Genomic DNA, 22,780 nt, shown 5'->3' with positions numbered 1-22,780 from the left:
CATCGGTGTTACACAAGGTGCTGTATTATAACAAGCTACTGAAAAAGTCATTTTATGTAGAGGAAAAAATGAAAGCAGAAAACAATCAATAGTCTCTTTTCTTAGGAGTTTCGGCGGGTGCCAGGAGTGCCTCCAGCAATTGTCAGATCAGCCACTGAGACAAATGAAAAGCGGCCATTTATGTGTGCCTACCCTGGCTGCAATAAGAGATACTTCAAGCTCTCACACCTGCAGATGCATAGCAGGAAACACACCGGTAAGACTTCAGCATCTTGTAGTGGGATGTCAAATTGGACAATGATAACTATTTGTTCTTTTGGTGCACTTGTACCCTGGTCTTTGCATCGCTGTGCATGCCTGTTTCTAATTGATTTTAACCTGATTCTCAAAGTAAGATCTATAAACAATGCAATGTTGTACATATGCTTACTCATGTATGTAGTTTGAAAATGTTATTTTCTCATGTCCATTGCTCCACTAGTCTAGGCTAAATTACATGTCACAAAGTATCCATGTTAACATATTCAAGTCATCTGGTTGCTTATACCTAGTTTCCTAACCATTCATATTCAAACTGTAAAAATGCAATACACAAGGACGATTAAGTCCAATTCTTTCCCATAAAGTGCATTTTCTCACATGTACCTCCACAGTTAAATATTCCATTCAAATAATGTAAAGATTGGATACATTGCTGTAATTACTTGCACTTTCTCCACCGGCAAGGGAACTCATTTTTAGATGTTTAAGAATACTTTCAGCGTCGTGAACTTGTGTGTGTGTGTCTGCCCTTCACTTCTGGGGCCAATCCATTTTATGTGGACATTCTCTACATATGTTCAGTGCTGCAAAAAGAAAAAGAAAGTACTCCAGGAACCCATACATTGGGGGTCAAGATGCAGAATTGGAAAGGGGAGCTCACATAAGGAGAAGATCATTTCAAGCAGAGTCTGACAGTCAATTTAAACTTTTTTTTAAACCTGTGTGGCAAAGACAAATATGGCAGTAAATCTTTTTTCAGGTAGTATCATAAATCACACACATTAGCATAACAATCATAATATAAACATTTTAAATATGACTGATTAAAAATATACATATTCATTTCATCAAAAGGAGAAAATAATTTCGTATATAATACAATTTTCAAGTAGTCAACCATAACAATAAAGTTCTCAAAGGAACACATTTCTTTTTCAATCAGAAAAATTGCCATGGCTGTTTTAAATTCCTCAGGTGATTGATTCTCATATCATATAAATGTTCAAACATCCTAACCCTTTGCAGTTTGGTCTACTACTGACTTAAAGAAGGATTCTTAGTTGGTTTTCCATTAATGCAAAAACATTGACTACGCAATAGAAATCGAACAAAAATCCATTGTCCTCCATGTTTCAGGACACTGTTGTTTGTTGAGTAGCCAAATATCACTGCAATGGGCCCGGCATTACCCTTTTAGAGATCTGTTGACTAATATAATAAAATATGTGAACCCAAAAAGTGTTCATAGCCAAGGAATAAAAAAGGTATGGTTTCAATCACCCACTAAAGCAACTGCTAAACAGCCTTGTACCATGTACCAACCCTATTTTGTGAGTCTGCAACCTATTACTGGCTCGCAAAATAGTGATTGCGACTCACCATTGGGAAGGGTTGTGCTAAGGGTGTCCCTTCCAAATAGCTTGTTGCAGGGAGATGTATGTTTTCTTTTTGCAACCGGTAATGCGATCACAAAACAATCACAGAACCCATTTACAAATGGTACCCCTTCCCTAAGGGACCCATTCCCCTTTGTGTCAACATTTTTTCAGAGCCTTCTCTAAGAAAATAAAAAGGAAACTTTTGATTTTTTTTGTAATGCATCCCATTTTAAATAAAATAGCTTTATTAAAAAATCAATTACAGAAATGATGGTCTGCTGTCCGCAGCAGGCCACCATCCCTGTGATTGTAGCCATTCACAATGGGTCACCCATTGCGACCTGTTTCATGAATATTGATGAGGTAGGTCACTTGTGACCCATTTATGGATCACAAACAGTGTTGAAGACAATCTTGCTAAAATTTGCAAATTGGGATTCGCAACCCATATTGGTCATACATCTGGCCCTTAGAAACGTATTGTTTTTTTAACCTAATCTGTTGTTATTCAAAGGTTGCTAAAATAGGTATAGGTATTTTTGGGTAGTAGAAAAATCTGATTAGGACAGACAACTCCAATCACTGCATTATGTTTTAAATCCTGACATTGTCTTTCTCCTGACCATGCACTCAACATGCAATGCCTACCAGTATAGACAATGTCTCTTTTACACCATGTAGCCTTCGATGTCATATGTAACATTTCTAATGCATTGCCATTTCTTTGATTTATTGTCTCTGTATAATGTGTGTGTGTGTTATGCTAAGCACTCAGTCATCCTACATTGACATGAGTTGCACAAGAATTAAAAAATAAATTAATTAGTAAATGCTATTTAATTGTTGTGTTATTAGTCATGCTGACAGATGCATTTGACGTTCCTTCAGTGAATACATATTTCTTACATATAGGGGTTGAAAATATGAACAAAGCCGCAAACCTGCCTCCTAATTGCACTTTCTCTTAAGGACTTGTAAAGTGATAACAAAATTGTCTGCCTTTGTTTCTCCCCGTTGCGTTGGCATATAGGTGTTAGGCTCCAGACAGCTCTCAGTCAGGAATATAATCAAACAAAAGGAAAGCTGGTTTCCCTTTAAATCAGGCATTTATGTTGGGCCTGCTGGAAGCAAAAGTAAAAAAGCCTCACCACCTGCAAGTTTCCTCCTCCGAAGGGAGTGAGTCCAGATGTTGGCAAATTACACCACGACAAATTCAGCATTTTTCACTTGGGCCAGCTGGATCTCCACCTGGCTCAATAATAGTTGCCAGATCCTAGATCCACTTGGTTGCTCCACATTTCCTGCTTCTACACATGCATATTTATGTTATCTATTTACAATATTTGTATAGCACTTGAGAGCATTTCAAGGAAAACAAGAACAAGACAACAAAATATATCTGAGAGCTGGTGAAAGGGATGGTAAATTAACATGAGTAAAGATGAAAATAGAACAACACAATTTAGAACTTCATAAAACTTGAGCTTTAAAACAAGAAAAACCTTAATAGAGGCCATAGATGAAAAAAGAAAAACAGGAATAGACAGTGATGTGGATTTTAAACAGATCACTTTTGGGCTTTTCCGAAAGCATTACGACAATGAGATTTGAAGCTCAAAGATAATTTTTTGGTCCAAAATTAAGAGTTTAGACTGTAGTCATAGTCCTCTGCTCCGTGACCGGAAGAGTTCAGGTCTGTATGCTGACTCACAATAAATATCCATTTCTCTTTTAAGCAACTGTTTCAAAGCAAAAATCGACACCAATTCCCTCAATCTTGCACAATGATTAGTATGTTATGCTCCATGGTCTTACTCAAACACACAATGCAGTAACTAAAGGAGTCTTACACCTACCCTGTTTCCTGCTTAATGACAAAGAAAGTGAGACCATTGTATATTATTTTCCCATTAAAACAAGAGATAGCGGTCATTTAAACTGCGTGTTGTGTATCCTGAAGATTCCAGTCAGGGAACATTCTGTCATTGTTTTTGCTTTGCAAAACAAATATTACTTAAGTTACAAAGCAACAGATACATTAACACTGAACGAGAACATTCAGAGCTTTCAAATATCAAGTTTGACATCCTGTACATACTTTAAAGATGGAAGGATATAACAAATCCTCTGCATAAATGGGAAATTAAATGAAACACATTTGTAATTTTCAAAAGCTACTTTGCAAGATAATATACGTAATGATATTTTATGAAAAATGTCATCACCTCCACTGCCTTTCACGACTAGGCCCCAGGTTCAAGACTATTTTAGGAGAGTTCATACTGTAATTGTCTGTGCTTGCGCTGATTTAAGGTTTTGCATATGCACAACGCTATGTGGAAGATTTCCTAAGGGTTTGCACTGGGGTTGAATCACTTTGGTGGCATAGCACCAGCACAAAATATTTTTTGTCGTTTACTAAGCCATGCAAAGCCACTTTGTTTGGTTTAGTAAATACAAAGTTAGCTGACTTGCGTTACTTTGCATTGGGAAGGCTTTCTTTGTATGTTTCCATGCATCAACTCATACATTTTGAATCATTCCCAGATTTACAAAAACCTGTAAACCTGGGAATGTGTGAACATTTTATATCTTCCCCTATAACTAGGAAAAATATATTTATTTCTCCTTTTTATTTCCACCGGTATTTCATTTTCCAGTGCATATAGAAGAGGAAATGTGTCCCTTCCTGCACAAACCAATCTTGCCTGTAACGTAGGCACACTTGCATCATGGTGCAAATGTGCCTCTGTTGGAGCTAGGCAGTACACAGTGTAGCACATAGTGCAACAGTGATAGGAGGCAGCAGATGTGTCATATCTTAGTTGAAACCGTGCATTTCTGTTGTCTCCCTTTCAAACAACGCAACACAGCAAGTTTCCTTGCTCCATTGCACTGTGTGAAATGTAAGCAAATCAGTCCCTTATTGAGAACTACAAGAGCATCATATTTATAATGAATTATAATGCTAGGCACATAAAAGGTAGAGAAAATGACCACGTCATCATTCAACTTAGCAATAGTTTGATTAAACTTGGAATTTGGATAGCACTCACTTTTGAACAGTGTGCACCTATTTATTGTGTGTGTTCACGTTTACAATACATTTTTTTTATTAAGGGCAGGAATCATGGTTATAGGATCTAAGAACTGAGATATGGCTAGGTGTCACTTATTATTTAGACCCTCATTTCAAGTGGTCCAGAGAACTACAAGTGGCCTGGACAGTATTAGAGGTGGGTGGTGGGGGTGTAAGAGGAGGTACTGCAGCTGAAGACCATTCTAAGTAGCTTACTATTTCAAGGCCTGACATTCCCAGGACTGAAAATACTTAACCCAGAAATCCCAGAAATGTGGTATTTCAGTATGAATGTGGAGTATTGAGTCCTGTGGCCTGGTATTTTATTCAACATGTTTTTTTGACCCAGTTAGTAGAAACTGAAATAATTCACTTCATATGGGGCACCAAAACTATTATTATATAAAAATAACTTCTTTGCTGTTGGTGAAAGGAACAAATGAAATGGAGATTTGGGCATTATCTGAGAAAAGGAGGACAAAGTCAAAGGAGAAGATGCTGCTACCAAGGGAGATGGTACATAATAGAAAAGGAGTCACAAGTGAGTAGGTGCCTGGAGGACACCCATATATATATGTGTGGCTATTAAAGCTGCAGAAGCAGCAGAACATGGTGTAACGGTAGTAAAGTATTGTTACCAAATATTGTCTGACAGAAATATTGTGTCCTTAAAATAATTTTCAAACAATTGTACCATTGTAGTTAATAACAGAAAATCCACAGCCCGGTAACAGTGCTTAATTTGTAAAAAAAAAAAAAAAAAGTGCCAGTGCCTTGTCAGGAGGTCACTGCAGCTTGCACCACCCATTGCCCCAACCCGCTGTATGGCTGACAGTACAAATACACCTACTAACATCACGCTCCTACAAGTGTGGCACTTCAAACTAGTCCAGGCCCCCAAGGCTTCAATTGGCTTATGTGGCAGGTATTAGTCATTTTTAATGTATTGAATTAATAAACAACTGTTGTTGTGCTCATTTCTAAATTAGACAGACATCGCCACCATGTGGCAGACTGTCATAAGTGTTGGTGATGACAACTAAGTGCTGGTGCTGAGCCCCGGAAACAGCCAGCTTAATTTAAACAATATTTTTGCTAATGATATTCTGGCATGCAACCTGACATGCAAACTGCTAGGTAAGTGTTGGAGAAGGAATGCACAGTTCCACTAAACCAATGCAAGAATAATGAGTTTGAAAAATAGTTTAAAGTATTTAGAAATATTGCAGTTCCAGTATGACACATGATCACTTACCATATTTTATTCAAATAATTAAGTGTGTAACTCAAGAACAAACCCTTTACTTCTAGGTGAAAAACCATACCAGTGTGATTTTAAGGATTGTGAGCGGAGATTTTCACGTTCAGACCAACTCAAAAGACATCAAAGACGACACACAGGTACGTGCACTAAGAATTATTGTTCTGATTTAGTTTCTTCTCCATATCTACACAGACAGCATAAAATATTGTGTTGAATGACCTAAGACAGTTGCAGAATAGATAATTCCATTTTACACAATGGTCAACGCTTGGAGTCAGTGATCAATGTAAATGCAGCATCAGGAATTTAGTTAGTGCCACTGAAGTATGGCAAGAACAAATCACTATCAAACTCAATCACCAAGGATGAACGCAGTACTAAAAGATAGTGAGTGATCCATGCACCTCATAAATCAGTGTTACTGGTCATAGGTAAAGTGCAATGAGAAATACTGGCACAATTTAAATAAGGATACTACTATATATTTATTTGAAAAGCAGTGGTAATATAATTTGCTACATAATTTGGTGGAGGAAATACTACTGGAATGATTTTCCAAAGCAGTGGTAATCACTCTAGAGGAGAATCCACTGGTGGATGTTACACTTAAAGGATAATTATATTACTACCACTTTTTGAGGATAGTATCACATTTTGCTGAAGGGAAGACATACATACTTTTCACTTTGTGCACTCTGGTCACTTTAGCACAAGTTTTGCATACAGAAAAACATTAACACAACTTTACACAAACTCATTTTTATACACTATAAATGTAGATGTTTTACATGAATACCTTTAGTTTTCAAAGAATTACTACATTTTAGCTTAGTTTTCTTTAAGCAGGAACATCCAATAAGTTATTGAGAAAGTTTTGTCAATATATTAAAGGAATTAAAAAATAGGAAACATGTCCTAATGGACTTGGAGTACACGCATATTAATTCAGAGGTCTAGCAGTTTAGAATTTAAGGACATACAATAGGTTACCACGATGGGTTGTTTTTCATGTCCTTTTACCAATACAAAGAAAATATTGCATGATGTTTTCAGGAAAAGGAAGAGTGTATCCCAGTGACGGCTGCCACTGGACAGGGGTGGCTCTGCAGGAGAGGGAGCAAAGGGTCACGGGGGGGCGTTTACAATTTTTTTTTTTTTAAACACTTACCTTTGAGGGGAGACGCATTTGTCTTCCCTCCATGCTCTTCGTCTTCCCAGCTACACAGGCTCCCAGCCAATCACAACACTGCTGCTGCATTGTGATTGGTCTGAGCGGCCTGCTTCACCTCTCAGACTGTCAATGGGAGCCTGTGGATGTGCTCTATCCAGCTGTGCTATACAGCCGGGTGGAGAACATGCAAAGTGCGCATAGCCCTCCTCAGTCCCCCTCCCTCCAGCCAAGCCCGCCCTACAAGGAAAAATTAAATGATAATAATGTAATGTACGTTATTATCATTTTATGTTTCCTTTTTGGAAAAACCAGTGGGGCGATGCTCCTCTGCCTTAGCAGAGGAGCTGCCCCTAGTGTATCCCTGGGATATGGTAGGCGCTATTGACCTTTCTAGGTCTAAACGAGTATAATCCCACACTTTACTCTTCTGTTCTTTTGGATTAACAGAAAGGAAAGTTAGTCATCTGGTGGGTCTTGGCTGTGGTATTTGCCAACAACGGTAAACCCTATCATCATAATTTAAGTATCCACACCATTACTGCACATTTTCTTTCCTATGCATACTTAATATAGTTATTTTTTATATATATATTCAATGTATGTATCTCCTATACAGCATGTCAGATTAACATGCAGCATCAACATGAAGTGCAATCACATTACATGTTTAGTTTAGTTTATTAAGTTTGACATGCCGCCAAAGCGTTTTTTGAAAAATAAATTTATTTTGCCACAAATAAAGTAGAGATCTATGTATAAAAACTGTATAAAGACCTATACCCCACTACCCACCTGTTTGAAGTCACTACCCAAAAAACGAAAACCCCACTTTGGAACTGTAAAACTTTGCTAGTTCATACAAAGATCATATTAGGACTGCCCAGAGGACCAAAGTGTATATATTGTCTAACAGCATTTATATATAACATTCTTCAATTATTCTTAAACCCAACAAACAATTGAAATATTATTTAAAATGCAAGCATAACCATATTTGCAAAACTCCAAGAATAAAATAGCTTTAGTATCCTAGCATCAGTCAATGTCAATGTCAATGTTTATATAAGGTGCATATTAGGGTTACAGCTTATGACCTACCTCTATATCCAGTTTCTTTAACATCAAATTAGTACTGTCAAAGAATTCACCTGATCTAAAACACAGGGTTATATTTTCACAGTTCATAACATTATGCAACAAAGTGGCAATTGTCCTGATGGCCAAAGCTCTAAAAACTGGCAATAAAAGGGCTCTTCTTTCTTGTATAAAAGCAGCAAAATAAATTCAATGGTGACCCTGTGTCCATGGGCCAATTGTACAAAATGGCATTTTTTTAGAATTTTCTATAAGTATATAAGCCCGGTCTTCTAAACCTTCCAGTCAGTAACTTGTGGCACCTGATCCTGTCTTAACTTCAACATCCATCATCTAATACCCCTGGCCTCCATATCTTGTAGATACTGCTACATTTTGCCAGATCCTGCAGAGTCCTGGATGTGGGCCAGATGACGAAAGCAACCACTGCCCTCTGAATCACATACATTAGCCAATTCCTTGCTGAAACATTTGAGGATTCGCTTCCTGGCTGCTCTTTTACACAGCTCTTGCATTCTGGTGCATGTCGGGTACACTAAAGTTCTGATTTTGGCCAAGTTAATCCTCCATGGCAGGGAGGTCAGAGACTGAAGATAGGATTTAAGAATTTATCTAACTGTGCCTTGTGCAGCTCCCACAATCCTCTCCCCATAATCCAAAAGTCTTTGGAAGTATTTGAATTTAAAATGTTCAAGTCCTAATTCTAGGCATAGTTCAGAATTAGCTGATGCTAATTCTAGGGGATGTCGGCTGTGACATTGGAGCTGGCTCCTAATGGAGCGGCGGTGTTGCAGCCGTGCGACGGGTGCAGTTGCTTTTCACTGTCTGCTGTCAGCAATTCAGGGTATCAGAAGTGTGGCCTTGAGCACATGAGGATTTGGGTGTCATCTGCGTAGGAGAACAGGGTAAGGATGTCCGTAAGGGGACGAACACAGATATTAAATATTCTGGTCTTAAGCCTGACTGTGAGGAGTGAAGAAAGTATTGAGTCCTTGAAGGTAGTAAGTTGCATGTTAATATGTTTCTCCAATTTTGTTGTCAAAATAGGAAGCTTTGAGATCAGTCTGAAGTTAGACCGATTGGAGGGATCCAGAGTGGACTTTTATGAGAGGAGCAGGACCGTGACATGCTTCCATGCCTGAAAAATGCATCCTTCTTTTAAGCAGGACTTGAGGAGAACTGTCAGTAATTGTATTAGGCTTGAACCCAGTGTACTATGTTTGACCAGAGGAAGAGGGTCTCAAGGAGAGCCAGACTTTATGGACTGTAAGAGGGTCTGAAAGAAAGAGGTGTCCACAGGGGCAAATGAGTTCATTTTTTGAGTGGCCTGTGAAGCACTGATATTATTTCCTCCACAAGTTGAATAATCCATGTGTGAGCTCGTGCTGGAGATATTACCATCCATCTGAGGTTCGCTTTTCACAGCAGTCGTGAGAGAGTGTTGAATATCTATCACCTTTTCTTTTTTTTTTACAAAAAGTGCTAGATCCTCACATTGTGACTGTAATAAGCAGAAGGGGAGATACCTTACTGGGATCTGACAGTTCATTAACTCCTTTAAAAAGAGTTTTAGAACAGTTCTGAGCAGCTGTGATTTTATCTGAGTAAAATGTTGCTTGAGTGGCTCTAATTAGTGTGTGATAGTCTTTCTCCAGAACCTTTCCAGGAACTTGCACCACTTTCTATCCCCATGCAAAGTCTCACTGAACTGAGGGCAGGGGGAGGAGTCTGGCTGAGGAGCTAGGTTTAGCTGGTAGGATTGACTCTAGACAATCTCTGATCCAATCATCACCCATAGGTTGGTCTAGTATAAAAGACTCCACTAGGCTCAGTAAGTGTCTAGGAGTCAGAAATTAAGAGAGGTCTAATTTGGACCAATTTCTGGACATAGTCAGAGGTCCAGCCACAACTATAGAGGGTAATTGTTAGACCTGACAGCCTTAGGGTGGTCACCCCTAACTTTGTGCCTGCCCCCCTTCCACTTTTTAGATACTATTTTTGCTGGTTTCTAAGACTCTGCACACTTTACCTCTGCTAACCAGTGCTAAAGTGCATATGCTCTCTTCCTTTAAGCAGGGTGACATTGGATCATACCCAAATGGACTATTTAATTTACTTATAAGTTCCTAGTAGAGTGTACTATATGGGCCCAGGGCCTGTAGATTAAATGCTACTAGTGGGCCTGCAGCACTGATTGTGCCAACCACTTAAGTAGCCCCTTAACCTTATCTCAGGCCTGCCATTGCAAGGCCACTGTGTGCAGTTTCACTGCCAATTCGACTTGGCATTTAAAAGTACTTGCCAAGCCTAAATCTCCCCTTTTTCTACACATACATCACCCCTAAGGTATGCCCTAGGTAACCCATAGTGCAGGGTGCTGTGTAGGTAAAAGGCAGGACATGTACCTGTCTAGTTTACCTGTCCTGGTAGTGTAAAACTCCTAAATTCATTTTTACAATGCTGTGAGGCCTACCCCCTTCATAGGCTAACATTGGGGCTGCCCTCATACATTGTTTGAGTGGTAGCTGCTGATCTGAAAGGAGTAGGAAGATCATACTTAGTATGGCCAGAATGGTGATACAAAATCCTTCTGACTGGTGAAGTTGGATTTCATATTAGTATTTTAGAAATGACACTTTTAGAAAGTGAGCATTTCTCTGCACTTAAATCCTTCTGTGCCCTACAATCCACGTCTAGCTGGGTTTAGTTTACAGCTCCCATGTGCAGTCACTCAGACACGCCCCAAGCACAGGATACTCAGCTTCACTTGCATACATCTGCATTTTGAATGGGTCTTCCTAGGCTGGGAGGGTGGAGGGCCTGACACTTGCATGTCAAAGGACAGTAGCCTGCCCTCACACAAAGGACTTCCCCCCCTTACTAGGACCCTGGCAGGCAGGATTGAACTGAAAGGGGGCCCTGTACACTTCTAAGCCATTCTTTGAAGTCTCCCCCACTTCAAAGGCACATTTGGGTATTTAAACTGGGCCTTTGCCCATACCAACTCAGACACTTCCTGGAGAAGAAACTTGAAATGGAACCTGTATCCTGTCAAGAAGAACTGCCTGGCTGCCCAAAGGACTCACCTGTCTGCTTTCTGTGAAGGATGGCTGCTTGCTGTTGCCCTGCTGCCTTGCTGCTCCCTGGCTGTGGTGAAGAAGTGTTCTCCAAGGGGTTGGATAGAGCTTGCCTCCTGCTTCCTGAAGTCTCAGAACCAAAAAGACTTAGGCGGTCATTCTGGCGGTCACCGCCATTTGGCCGCTCGCGGTCAAAAGGCCGCGGAGGCCATTCTGGCTTTCCCGCTGGGCCGGCGGGCGCCCGCCAAAGGAGCGGCCGCCGGCCCAGCGGGAAAGGCCCTGCAACACAGAGGCCGGCTCCGAATGGAGCCGGTGGTGTTGCAGGGGTGCGACGGGTGCAGTTGCACCCGTCGCGATTTTCACTGTCTGCTATGCAGACAGTGAAAATCATGCTGGGGCCCTGTTAGGGGGCCCCTGCACTGCCCATGCCAGTGGCATGGGCAGTGCAGGGGCCCCCAGGGGCCCCACGACACCCGTTCCCACCATCCTGTTCCTGGCGGTCAAAACCGCCAGAAACAGGCTGGCGGGAAGGGGGTCGGAATCCCCATGGCGGCGCTGCTTGCAGCGCCGCCATGGAGGTTCAGCCCTGCCAGGGGTATTCCGGTGGGAAACCGCCAGATCCCCTTTTCTGACCACGGCTTTACCGCCGCAGTCAGAATGGGCAATGAAGCACCGCCAGCCTGTTGGCGGTGCTTCCGTTGCCCGCGGCCCTGTCGGTTTAGGACCGCCAGGGTCAGAATGAGGGCCTTAATCTCTACAAGAAGGACTCCTTGCGCGACGAAATTAGACGCATAGCCTGCCAGAAAAGACGCACAGCCTGCACCGCTGTGAATAATTCACCGCACGCTGAACGGGAATGACACAGCCTGACTTCGCATTGAAAAGATTGACGCAGCGCCAGCATAGCGACCAGAAATTTGACTCACGGCCCACCGGATTGACACACAGCCGAGCCACAATGATACAGCCCGACTTACAGAGAGGTATCACCGCAGCGCTGCGGTAGAAAATTCAATGCAGCGCCCACCGAATTGACCCAGCTCCTATGACTTCGTACTGCCAGTGCAGGAAATCCACACATCATCCCCGGGGCATCCAAAAACCCCGCAACCTGAAGAGGATCCACAACCGAGTGCTGGAAATCGACGCACAGCTGTCCCTGCGTGAAAACTAAACGACGCATCGCCGTGTGCGGCCCGAGAAATCAACGCACACCCCCTTTGTTTCCGCACCTCACCTCCTCTGTGGTTCTTTGCGGAGATTTTGCACGTGAACCAGGTACTTTGTGCTTGAAAGAGACTTTGACTGCTTTTAAAACACTTAAGGCACATTATATCACTATTACAGTGATATCACAACATATACTTATTGCATTTTAATCATTTTGACCTGCATTTATCCAGATAAATATTATATATTTTTCTAAACACTTTGTGGTGAATTTTTGTGGTGCTATATGGTGTTATTGTATGATTGATTGCACAAATACTTCACAAATTGCCCTCTACGTTAAGCCTGACTGCTCAGTGCCCAGGTACCAGAGGGTGGGCACAGGATGATTTGGATTGTGTGTGACTTACCCTGACTAGAGTGAGGGTCCTTGCTTGGACAGGGGGTAACTTGACTGGCAACCAAAGACCTCATTTCTAACAGTAATGAATGAGTCTGAATAGAGAAAGACATTGAGAAGTGGTCAGACCAAAGCTGTGGCAGTGGGGGTGGGCGCCAGTAGTAAGGCCCTTAATGTTTTAAAAATTAGTACCAATAGATGTCCAGCCATATGTGTGGGTGCAGAATGAATAAAGCCAATATTCAAGGCACTAAGGGTCTCTATAAGAGCCGAGCCAGAGGTGCAGTTGAGATCCTCCAGGTGAATATTTAAATCCCTAACAGCATAAAACTGGTTCATTTAAGGATGTAGGGGTCAGGAACCAATTAACAGCAGAGCCAGGAGAACGGTATATCACAACACTGGATACAGTGGGATTATTGGAAAGGCAAAGAGACAGGAACATGGCTTCATAGGCAGGTAACTCCTGTATTTTGCATTGATATTTCTCTTTAAAATGATAGCTATCCCACCTCCTGTCTTATCATTATGATCCCTTCATACAATGCAGTAGTTCTGACATAGTCTCATGAACACAAAAAATTGTCAGGAAGGGACAAATGCAATCATTGATTTAAAGACATCAGTGATCAATCCTGATCTCTGGGGACAATTTCTTTCCCTTCTTTTTTATTTAAATCGTTTTGGTAGCAAAGGTAAGCAGTAGTTATTCGGTAAACATTCTATAAATATTAACACGGTATTGTATTGAATGGTGCATATCTCGAGAAGGGCAGTACCGCCTCTCTTATTCTGTTAAGAATAAGAGAGGCGGTACTGCCCTTCTCGAGTCCTGATGAGGCCACGACTGGATAGGCCGAAACGCGCCGACCCATTATATGCGAGACTGAGGGCTTACAAGTCAATGTATTGAGAAATGAGATATGCACCATACAATACCGTTTGAAATAAATAGATAGGTATTTGACAGCTAGGTGCAGCTTAGGTCCTCAGCCATTCTTTTTCAGTGGATAACAACTTGAATCTCTTGATAGTGACCACAAAGTAAAGAATGAACGAGGGGCACAACCCTCCTTTGTGATATCGCCACGACTCAATGAGTTGCTTTCTTGTCAATATTGTTTGTGATGTTATGTACATTTTTATGTGTTAATATTTATAGAATGTTTACCAAATAACCACTGCTTACCTTTGCCACCATAACGATTTAAATGAAAAAGAAGGGAAAGAAATTGTCCCCAAAGATCAGGATTGATCACTGATGTCTTTAAATCAATGATTGCATTTGTCCCTTCCTGCCGATTTTTTGTGCTCATGATATTGTACGACCCTGGGGAGAGTAGGGTTATAGGGTGCCCTCTTTTTCTTGTGTAGTTCTGACATAGAGCGGCATCCATCAGAAACCTGTATAGGTGTTGTTGATGTCTAGGCAGGGAGCGGCAATTAAAGCTATAGATGGAGGATCTGCTCCTTAACACAATGCTAGAGCTCGTGGCCTTGTGCATAGAAGGTCCAGGAGAGTAAATATCATCTTTGCTGGGAGGGCTAGAGGAATTGCAGTCTAAGCTGAATGAGAAATTGCAATTGGTACAGATTTTAAGACTCACCAGGGAGTCCAAGGAGGTCAGACAGAAATCTGGAAAGGCAGAGCAGAGCAACCTAAGCTGGTCTGCAGAAAAAAAATAATTCTATTTGGATGAGTAGATGCAGGGTTCCTTGCCCCTGGGCCCTTTTGAGCACATACAGGCTTGCCTTTGGTGTGCCTTTGGCGCACAAGCGGCTCACCCGCTATTCACAGCTGCTCTTAAATGTAGGTCGATCGCAGAATCTAGACCACTAAATGAGCTGCAAAGGGGCCTGCCAAAATGGCTGCTTTGCCTGATGTAAGAAAGCAGAGCACCTAAACATTTGCATGACACAAAAATGCCACAACAACTAAAAGGCCCCTTTCCTCCAACAATATTCCAGTCATACACAAAACAGATGATTATTGAAATGAAGAGTATAGCAGTGCTGCAAGATATCCTACCTGAGGCGGTCTGTCTGTGCCATGGCCTCTCTGAAACAGAGGCCGTGCACTGAAACTAGACCACTAACTGTGCAGCAAAGCGGGCCTGCCAAAATGTCCGCTTTGTCTGATGTAAAAAAGTGGGGCACTTAAACATGCGCACCATGCAAAAATGCCACAACAAAATATAAAAAACATTAAGAGGCTCCAGTCCCCCCAACAACATTCCAATCATAAAGCACAAAACAGGTGATTTTTAAAATGAATACCATAGTGGTGCCACAAGACACCCTACTTGGGCCCTAATAAACTCAATATCCACCCGCTTTGAGTCGCAGAAAACATGACACTTAATTGATTTTGTGAGTAAAACACAGCTAAATCATAGCCAATTATGTGGGAGAATATTGATAAGGTTCAGAAAAATAGAAAAAAGTGTTCGCATTTAATTAAATTCCAAATACATTTAGGGTCATTAGCCCCTGGCGAGTGGCCTCCTAAACCTTTGCTGTGGCGAAAGTCATGACATCTATTTGCTCGCAGAGGGCCACAGCCATTATTAGGGACCCTAGCTGCAACACAGACATTGTTTTACAATTACAAAGTGGGAGCACTTCTCTGACAAATGTTATATATGGCAAACTGCTGTGTCGTGCTTCTTTTGCAGAGGCAAACCCCAATGTGTTTTTTCTGTAAAAGAAAACAGCAATCTTTATAACACGCAGGGAGTTTTCTTAAAAACTCCAGTGAATTGTTCCAGCGATTCTGTGTTGGATGGACTGCCTAGTCATAGAGTTCTGAGTCAGATGAGATTCTGCCAATGGAAATATAGTATCAACATACCTCTAAATGAGGTAAGGAATTGTGCACAGGCAAGTGGCCTGCTGATTTACAGCAAAGCTCCCACCCCACCAAACATTAAATGACCCACATTGAAATTAACATGGGTACCATTGTCATCAGAATTTCCCAAAATCTTTACTGGTGGTCCTGTGTAGTGAAAACTGAAGTTTTATTAATTTTCATTATAAAAGGGAAGGTGCAATATAGGAAGTCAAAGCATATTTACTTTAAAAATACGTTTTTTAACATGTGTGCCATATTTCCGGAGGCACGGTGTAAGCATAATGTATATTTATTCTAGACCTCCATTTTGAAATTGAAAGTGTTCTCGACAACCTTTAAGACTTACCTACATGAAATATGTGTAGGGATGCTAAAAGGGACGTTTTGACCAAGACAATATAAAATGTTCTTTGTTTGCTGAAATTAGTAATTGTAGTGTATTTATTTTGTTCATGGTTATTGACCTTGAAAGAGCTACTTTTTCTTTTTTCTTTGTTTTTTGCTGCCCTTATATTAGTTGGTTAATCCGAATCATATTGTATGCATATTAGATTGATCAAAGTTAATTATATGGGACCCCTTGTGCTACAATATGTCAGCTTTCTGAAGTCTTCAAAAATGCACTGTATCAGAGTGGTCCATTTTATATTCCCTGTTAGGAAGACCACATTGTGGAAAATATCCCTCTTCTTCCACGTTCCTCTTTCTTCTAACCCAGTGAATTGGATCTTCACATAAAATCATGTCCCAAAAATTACATTTTGAAAACATTAAATATGGATTGACCTTTAAGACCGAGATGAACTAAAGCATCAATGAGATGTGCACCTTGGCAGAAGTGGTCCTATCTACATCCTGTTCATCATAAAACATTTAACTAATTAGTTTCCCTTACACAGGCATGGACTGGAGTAATAATGAGTCTGCCTCTTGCTCTCAGTGGAAACGCAATACAACATGCATATAGCAATTCTTTTATCTCTTTAGGTGTGAAACCATTCCAATGTAAAACCTGCCAGAGAAAGTTCTCTCGATCTGACCACCTGAAGACGCACACCAGGACTCATACAGGTAAAACAAGTGCGTAAACCTTTCTTCACTTTTATTTTTCATTTATTATTTACCTAACATACAATATAAAATGTTAATTGACTAATTTTAGTGGGTATTTACCATTTATTTTGGGTTAGTGTATCAAAGTTGGGAGAGAATAACCTTATGCATGTACAAGAGGGGGTGGACAAATCCTGTTCTAGGGCATGCTGGTAGAATGACCCTCTCTGTAAATAGCATATCATGGGCTCTTGATCATCTTCAGTTGTCTACTGCACATCCCTATGAGAGTTGTGAAATTAAAAAATAATTCTATAAAACATATTAGAATCCCCGAAACTATGAAAACTTTCTTTAGTAGAAGCATATTTAAAGGGAATGGAGTTTGTATTGATATTTTTAATATGTAAATCCAATCTGCGCAAAATCAGTAGCAACCAAACTATTTTACCATGTTATTGAGCACTTTGAAAAACCACTGTAAGAGCACCACAACAGGCATTGACCTGAAACTAGGAATTGAGAAGCCATATTTGATTCATCCTCCAGACTTTAATCACACTCTGGGCCTGATTAGGAGTTCACCGTTTGCTGAACCTCCGAAGGGGAGGTTGTGGCCACACTGGCATTCCCCGCTGGACCCATTAAGAGTTTACCGCTAAGCTGGAGAGCGAAAACCTAGGTTTCCACCTGCCAGCCTAGCAGCAGACAGACTACAGCATTGTCTCTGGCTTGTGATTGAGCCGGCAGAAATACTGTAACCCACAGGGTGCACCACCACCCTTGCAATGTTCACTGTCTGCATAGCAGACAGTGAACATTGTAACAGTGCTGGACAGGGGGGCCCCTACGCTGGCCATGCCAAGCCCCCAAGCCCCCTGCACCTGTTCTCCACCAGCCTTTTCATGACGGTGTTACTGCAATGAAAAGGCTGGCTGAGAACAAGGTCGTAATCTGCAGGGCAGCGCTGCCCTGGCAGGTTAGGATTTCTGCCACCACCAGACCACCGGGATCCAAGATCCTGGCAGAGCTGGAGGTTCCCTAGCAGTCAGATTGCCAGGGTTTTTATGCCACGGTCGGACCGCCGCATAGACGAAGGTCCAGACCACCACCACGAGTGTGGCAGTTGTAAGACTGCCACACTCGTAATGAAGCCCTTCGTCATTATTGAGGACATCATTGCTGTCTAACTTTATGTTCGATATACCCGACCCAATAGAGAACTTCTTTTCAGAACAACAGTAAATTCTAAATTGGTTATGTGGATGATAATCTTTTGTTGAAACATTGATGGAAGTTAATTTACTGAAATGAGGGCCAATCCTAAATGTTCCATTGCAATTCTTTGGACAAAAGTAATATTTTAATAATGGTACAAAAAAAGTTTTTTATTGAAAACTGTAAGCAAAAAATCTGGTTGATAATATTTGTAAATCTAAATAGATATTTGAACTTTGCTGAGCTATATGTATATTTACGTGTATGTGTGTGCATACATACATATCTATATATATCTCGATATATATATATATACACATACACACACACATATATATAGATGCATATCGATAACTCTATGCATGTATTCACACACAAAAACAGACACACACAGGGAGGTAGGGACCCCCTGGGTGGTTTCTAGGTTTTAGGTGGCGAACAGCTCTTTCATATGGAGTACTCTACAACACCACCAACACTCTAAAAATGCTGACCTCAAATGTCTGTTTTTAAGCATAGGATTAGTATAGTGCCATCTACACTAAGCAAGAAATCTTTTGCCATTTTTGCAGCAAAGTCTCTAAGCAAAGGATTAGCAAGTACCATCTATGCTAAGATGAAAAATCACAAACGCCATTACAGTTTACCATTCCATTCATGCGAACCTGGAAGGAATAACAGCAGTTTTTGAAACATATGTATGTACTGGTATACCAAAATACCATTACTAAAACTTTAAACTTCTAGTGCAACACCCACAGGCTATTCCGGTTTTAGTAACAGACGAGCTTCTCATTTACATTTTTATTTACATTTCTTTCTTGCCAGTCCTTCATTACACAAATATCCACTACTTCAAGCGAGGTGACTGTTGTCATGATCGCTTTGCTTCTATGTAACCATAGAGATTATCCACTACAGTACAAATAAGCACTTAAGTTGTTCAGCATGCCCTCTTTTGATAAACATATGCATGATCTAATAAAATGTCCCATACACCGCAGTATTAGAAAATGAGTCTCTCTTCTAATTGCTCTAATAGCAGAGGGGAAGTGCTTTCTGAAAGGAGAGCTGTTCTCAATCTGTGTTCTTAAAAATGCATTTACTAAACTACTATTAGCACTATGATTTCATATTTCAAGCTGATTTTATAGAAACATTTGCCATAGACCTAAACATGTAAAATAAAAATGTACAACTTTTCAAAACTGTGGTGGTAGGCAACCAAAGTCATTGATGGATCATAATTCGTGACAATTACATATAGTGATATTAAGGAGAACACAAATGGATTGAATGTCTTTGAAAGCTGTTCCTTGTCTGAAGGACGCACACTATAACAATATGTAAGCTCATCATTTCTCCAACTTACATGACAATCAAAATATGTATCCACTGTGAAGTTTTTGTTCAGGAATTTCAACGAGGCAAAATCAGAAATCCTTTTTCAGTGGTCCATATGAGGGGGAACATATTTGTCTGTGAATAATAATAATTGAACAGCTGCCCATTAATGTTATATCATTTTAAAAGTTAAACAGATCCCCAGTAATCCATATTTTCTTTTTGAAGCCTATCTTTTCCATCCAAAAAATACTCATTGTTTTTCCAAGACAATGCCAGAAGGTGGTGAAGACCACTTTGCTTAGACATCGATCAGAACATGTTTGTCTAGTGACTGGTTTCACTATTTTTTTATCAACAGGTGAAAAGCCCTTTAGCTGCCGATGGCCCAGTTGTCAAAAGAAATTTGCCAGATCAGATGAATTGGTTCGCCACCATAACATGCACCAGAGGAACATGACCAAACTTCAGCTTTCTCTTTAAACGTCATAAAATACGAACTCCGCCCATATGGAGCAATATGAACTACTGCAGTGAGGACTAGACATCCTCACTGATCCCCAAGAGCGGAATGCTGAAGCAGGCCATGATGAGGAGTCAGGACCAGTTAACGAAACAGCATGGTTCCACTTAGTTTTTGATTTATTGAGGAACAAGCACTAGCTAGTCGGTGACCATGACACAAAGAGTAATATGTAAATCTTTATTTTTTGCATTCTGTTGCTGCTTGTCCTGTTCTTTTGGTTTTGAAAAAACATTCCTTATCTAGTTTGGTCAGTTTTCTGGAGATGATCTACTTCATTTGCTGTATTTCATCCTGTAATTTTTGTGTACCTGTTTGTCACATATTGAAATTGCTAAGACAAACCCTATTACAGGCCTCAGTTATTCTGAAAGGCTCATAGTCATGCAGGTATTCAGTGTTTTAAAGTATGCTTAAAATTACATTTTTTCAAACCAAGTTTTTAATAACTATAAAGAGAGAGTATCAGAAACCACTTTTGCTTATTGAATGAGATCCTTACCTTTCAGTTCAATTGATAGTTCATAAATTCAACATGGTTCTTAAAAAACGTACTCTTGGTGGATGCCATCCATTTATACTGGGTGTCAGCAATGCAGCATGGGAGGTATACACGAATTCCCTATAAGTATATATAAATGTATGTAGTTTAAAAACAGTCACTGTAGTCATTAGGGTGTTCTGAAAGGCTGCACTGGTTATGTGGCCAAAAAGGTGTAAAAAGTGAAGAGAATTTAAAAAAGATGGCAGAAGGCTGGTCCGTGATTTTCATTAACAGATTTCACTTGTTATAAGTAACTTAAGGAATGTCTGTGTATACGTGTTTGTGAACATAAGACCTTACTAGTGTAAGGGACTATATTAATTCTGGGGTTTTGTGTAGAGGGAAATGTAATTTTTAATAAGAGTTGTTTGAATTGTTGTGTATATAGGTAAATATATATATCTGGTAATGTACTGCTGTTAGTTAACCGGAAATTGAATCATATGATGAATCATGTTTAGGAGGATGTTGCTATGCCAAAATATTGATAATGCTACAGATGCAACCTGCCTTTTTTTCCACTGTGCTTTTGGTTAAGCCCGTTTAAAGGGATACACTGACATTTCCACATTCTTCTGCATTCCTCATGAGCAAGTGTACATTTTAAATTTTGACATGTGTTGCTAAACTTTTTAGATACTTCAGTCCCATCAGCGTATGAACATCTTGAAATATTCTTTACAACTATAGTGTGCCTAGACATTGTCAGATTTTAATTTAATTCAGGTTAAATCATGTGTATTGATGCATCAGCAAAAGTCCCTTTCAATGTTCAAACAATTTCATTCATTGTCTGCAAAAAGAACCACTGTAAAATATAGAAAAATTGAATTTAATACAACATGTAATCGGAGTGAGCCTTATAGACTCAGTGAGTACATTTTAAGAAAGTCTAAGACTGTCATATGTTAAACAAAAAAACACACATTTAAATTACCCTATTCTGCATCTTTCATCATGTACGTGAACAATAAGTGGCTCATTTTACTGAAAATGTTTATAACTGATTTATAACTGATCTGCCTAATCGAAAAATGAGGTGCAGTAATTCAGCTAGTTTTTCAATCGGGGGTCTCCCAATGTGTCTCCGAATGCATAAAAAGGTCACAGTTTCGACGTCACGTACACTATTCTATTTTCTTTTAAACCAGACCAAATGTCCCTTTGAGACTAACAATGGTTCTGCCAGTATTTTTGTTTTTCTATAATTTGAGAAGCCCTTTTTCAATTTCATCTAATACCATAGCTCTTCTGTATGACACTGTGACTTTAAATATATGCGGGCCTGCTTGGATGCCGACCAAAAGGAACTGAACAGCTTGACTTACATCATGTTTATATCCTCCTTCTCATCAAACATTCCGGATGTGTCAGCTTAAATGTTTTTTTTTTCAGAAACAGGAACAAACTGGAGATATCACTGTTGCAGTTTTAAGGAATCTATCTTATTTCACTAAAACAGCTTGAACATGATGAAAACTAAGCAACAGAAATTGCTACAAGTACTGTCTGTTTTTATCATGCATCACTGATTAAACTTTGGCTGTTGTGACTCATTAAAATCTGTCAATGTATCTTTTACCGGAGAAAAAACTCAATGTCTCTTGAAAAGTGCAAAACAAGAGTGGAAATTTGGACAGAATATCTGAGGGAAAACTTTGAGAATTAAAGTTCTTTTTTACTTTGTTTTACGTTGGTGAACACTGTATTTTTAAGATATTGCCATATTCTGCTGTAATGCCTCCACAGGAAGAACGTCGTAACCTATTTACTTGTCAGTTTTATTGACCAGGCGACCCCAAGAAAAGAAGGGCGAAGCAGATTGTTATAAAGTTTAGCCAGCGAGCTTTCAAATTGCTATTTTGAACCTTTATATCTCCTTGCTTTAAAAAAAAACCGCTCTGGTCCTGACTTTTTTCCTCATGTAAACTGAGATAAACTTTGTATTTCATGTACGTTTACCGTGCCATTTTACAAACATTCTGCAATTGTTTTCATCATCTATACGAGCCCTCTGTGAAACTAGAAGGCCAGACTTCATTTGGCAATATGAGACGGGTGGAAACTAGTTTTTTAGGTCTAGTCTAGAAGTTAAGCTTTTTACCAGGCTCATGTTTGTAAAACAATTAACCCCTTCATGCCAGGCCTTTTCCCCCTCAGGCGCCAGGCCACTTTGTTTGGCTATTTGAGCCAGTTTGCGCTTAGGCCCTCATAACTTTTTGTCCACATAAGCTGCCCGCGCCAAATTTGCATCCTTTTTTTCAACATCCTAGGGATTCTAGAGGTACCCAGAGTTTGTGGGTTCCTCTGAAGGAGACCAAGAAATTAGCCAAAGCACAGCGAAAATG

At 40.1% G+C, this 22,780-nt stretch overlaps 1 protein-coding gene across 5 annotated transcripts in view; it reads left to right on the top strand.

The window, feature by feature from the left end:
- The window catches only part of WT1 (WT1 transcription factor), a 212,430-nt gene extending 190,312 nt beyond the window's left edge, over positions 1–22,118 (top strand). The window contains exons 5-8 of one of the 5 annotated variants that reach the window (XM_069223510.1): positions 106–256; positions 6,031–6,120; positions 16,738–16,830; positions 19,727–22,118. In XM_069223510.1, coding sequence (XP_069079611.1) covers positions 106–256; positions 6,031–6,120; positions 16,738–16,830; positions 19,727–19,848 — 456 coding nt within the window. In that variant the 3' untranslated portion in view covers positions 19,849–22,118. The remainder of the gene's footprint in view (positions 1–105; positions 257–6,030; positions 6,121–16,737; positions 16,831–19,726) is intronic. The other 4 variants (XM_069223509.1, XM_069223506.1, XM_069223507.1 and 1 more) reach the window with 4 other exon arrangements.
- The last annotated feature ends 662 nt before the right edge of the window (positions 22,119–22,780 follow it).

This window comes from Pleurodeles waltl, chromosome 3_1, assembly GCF_031143425.1.
Source record: "Pleurodeles waltl isolate 20211129_DDA chromosome 3_1, aPleWal1.hap1.20221129, whole genome shotgun sequence".
NCBI classification, from domain to species: Eukaryota; Metazoa; Chordata; class Amphibia; order Caudata; family Salamandridae; genus Pleurodeles; species Pleurodeles waltl.
Note: the sequence above shows the minus strand (reverse complement) of the source record. Positions and strands in the feature narration are given on the sequence as shown.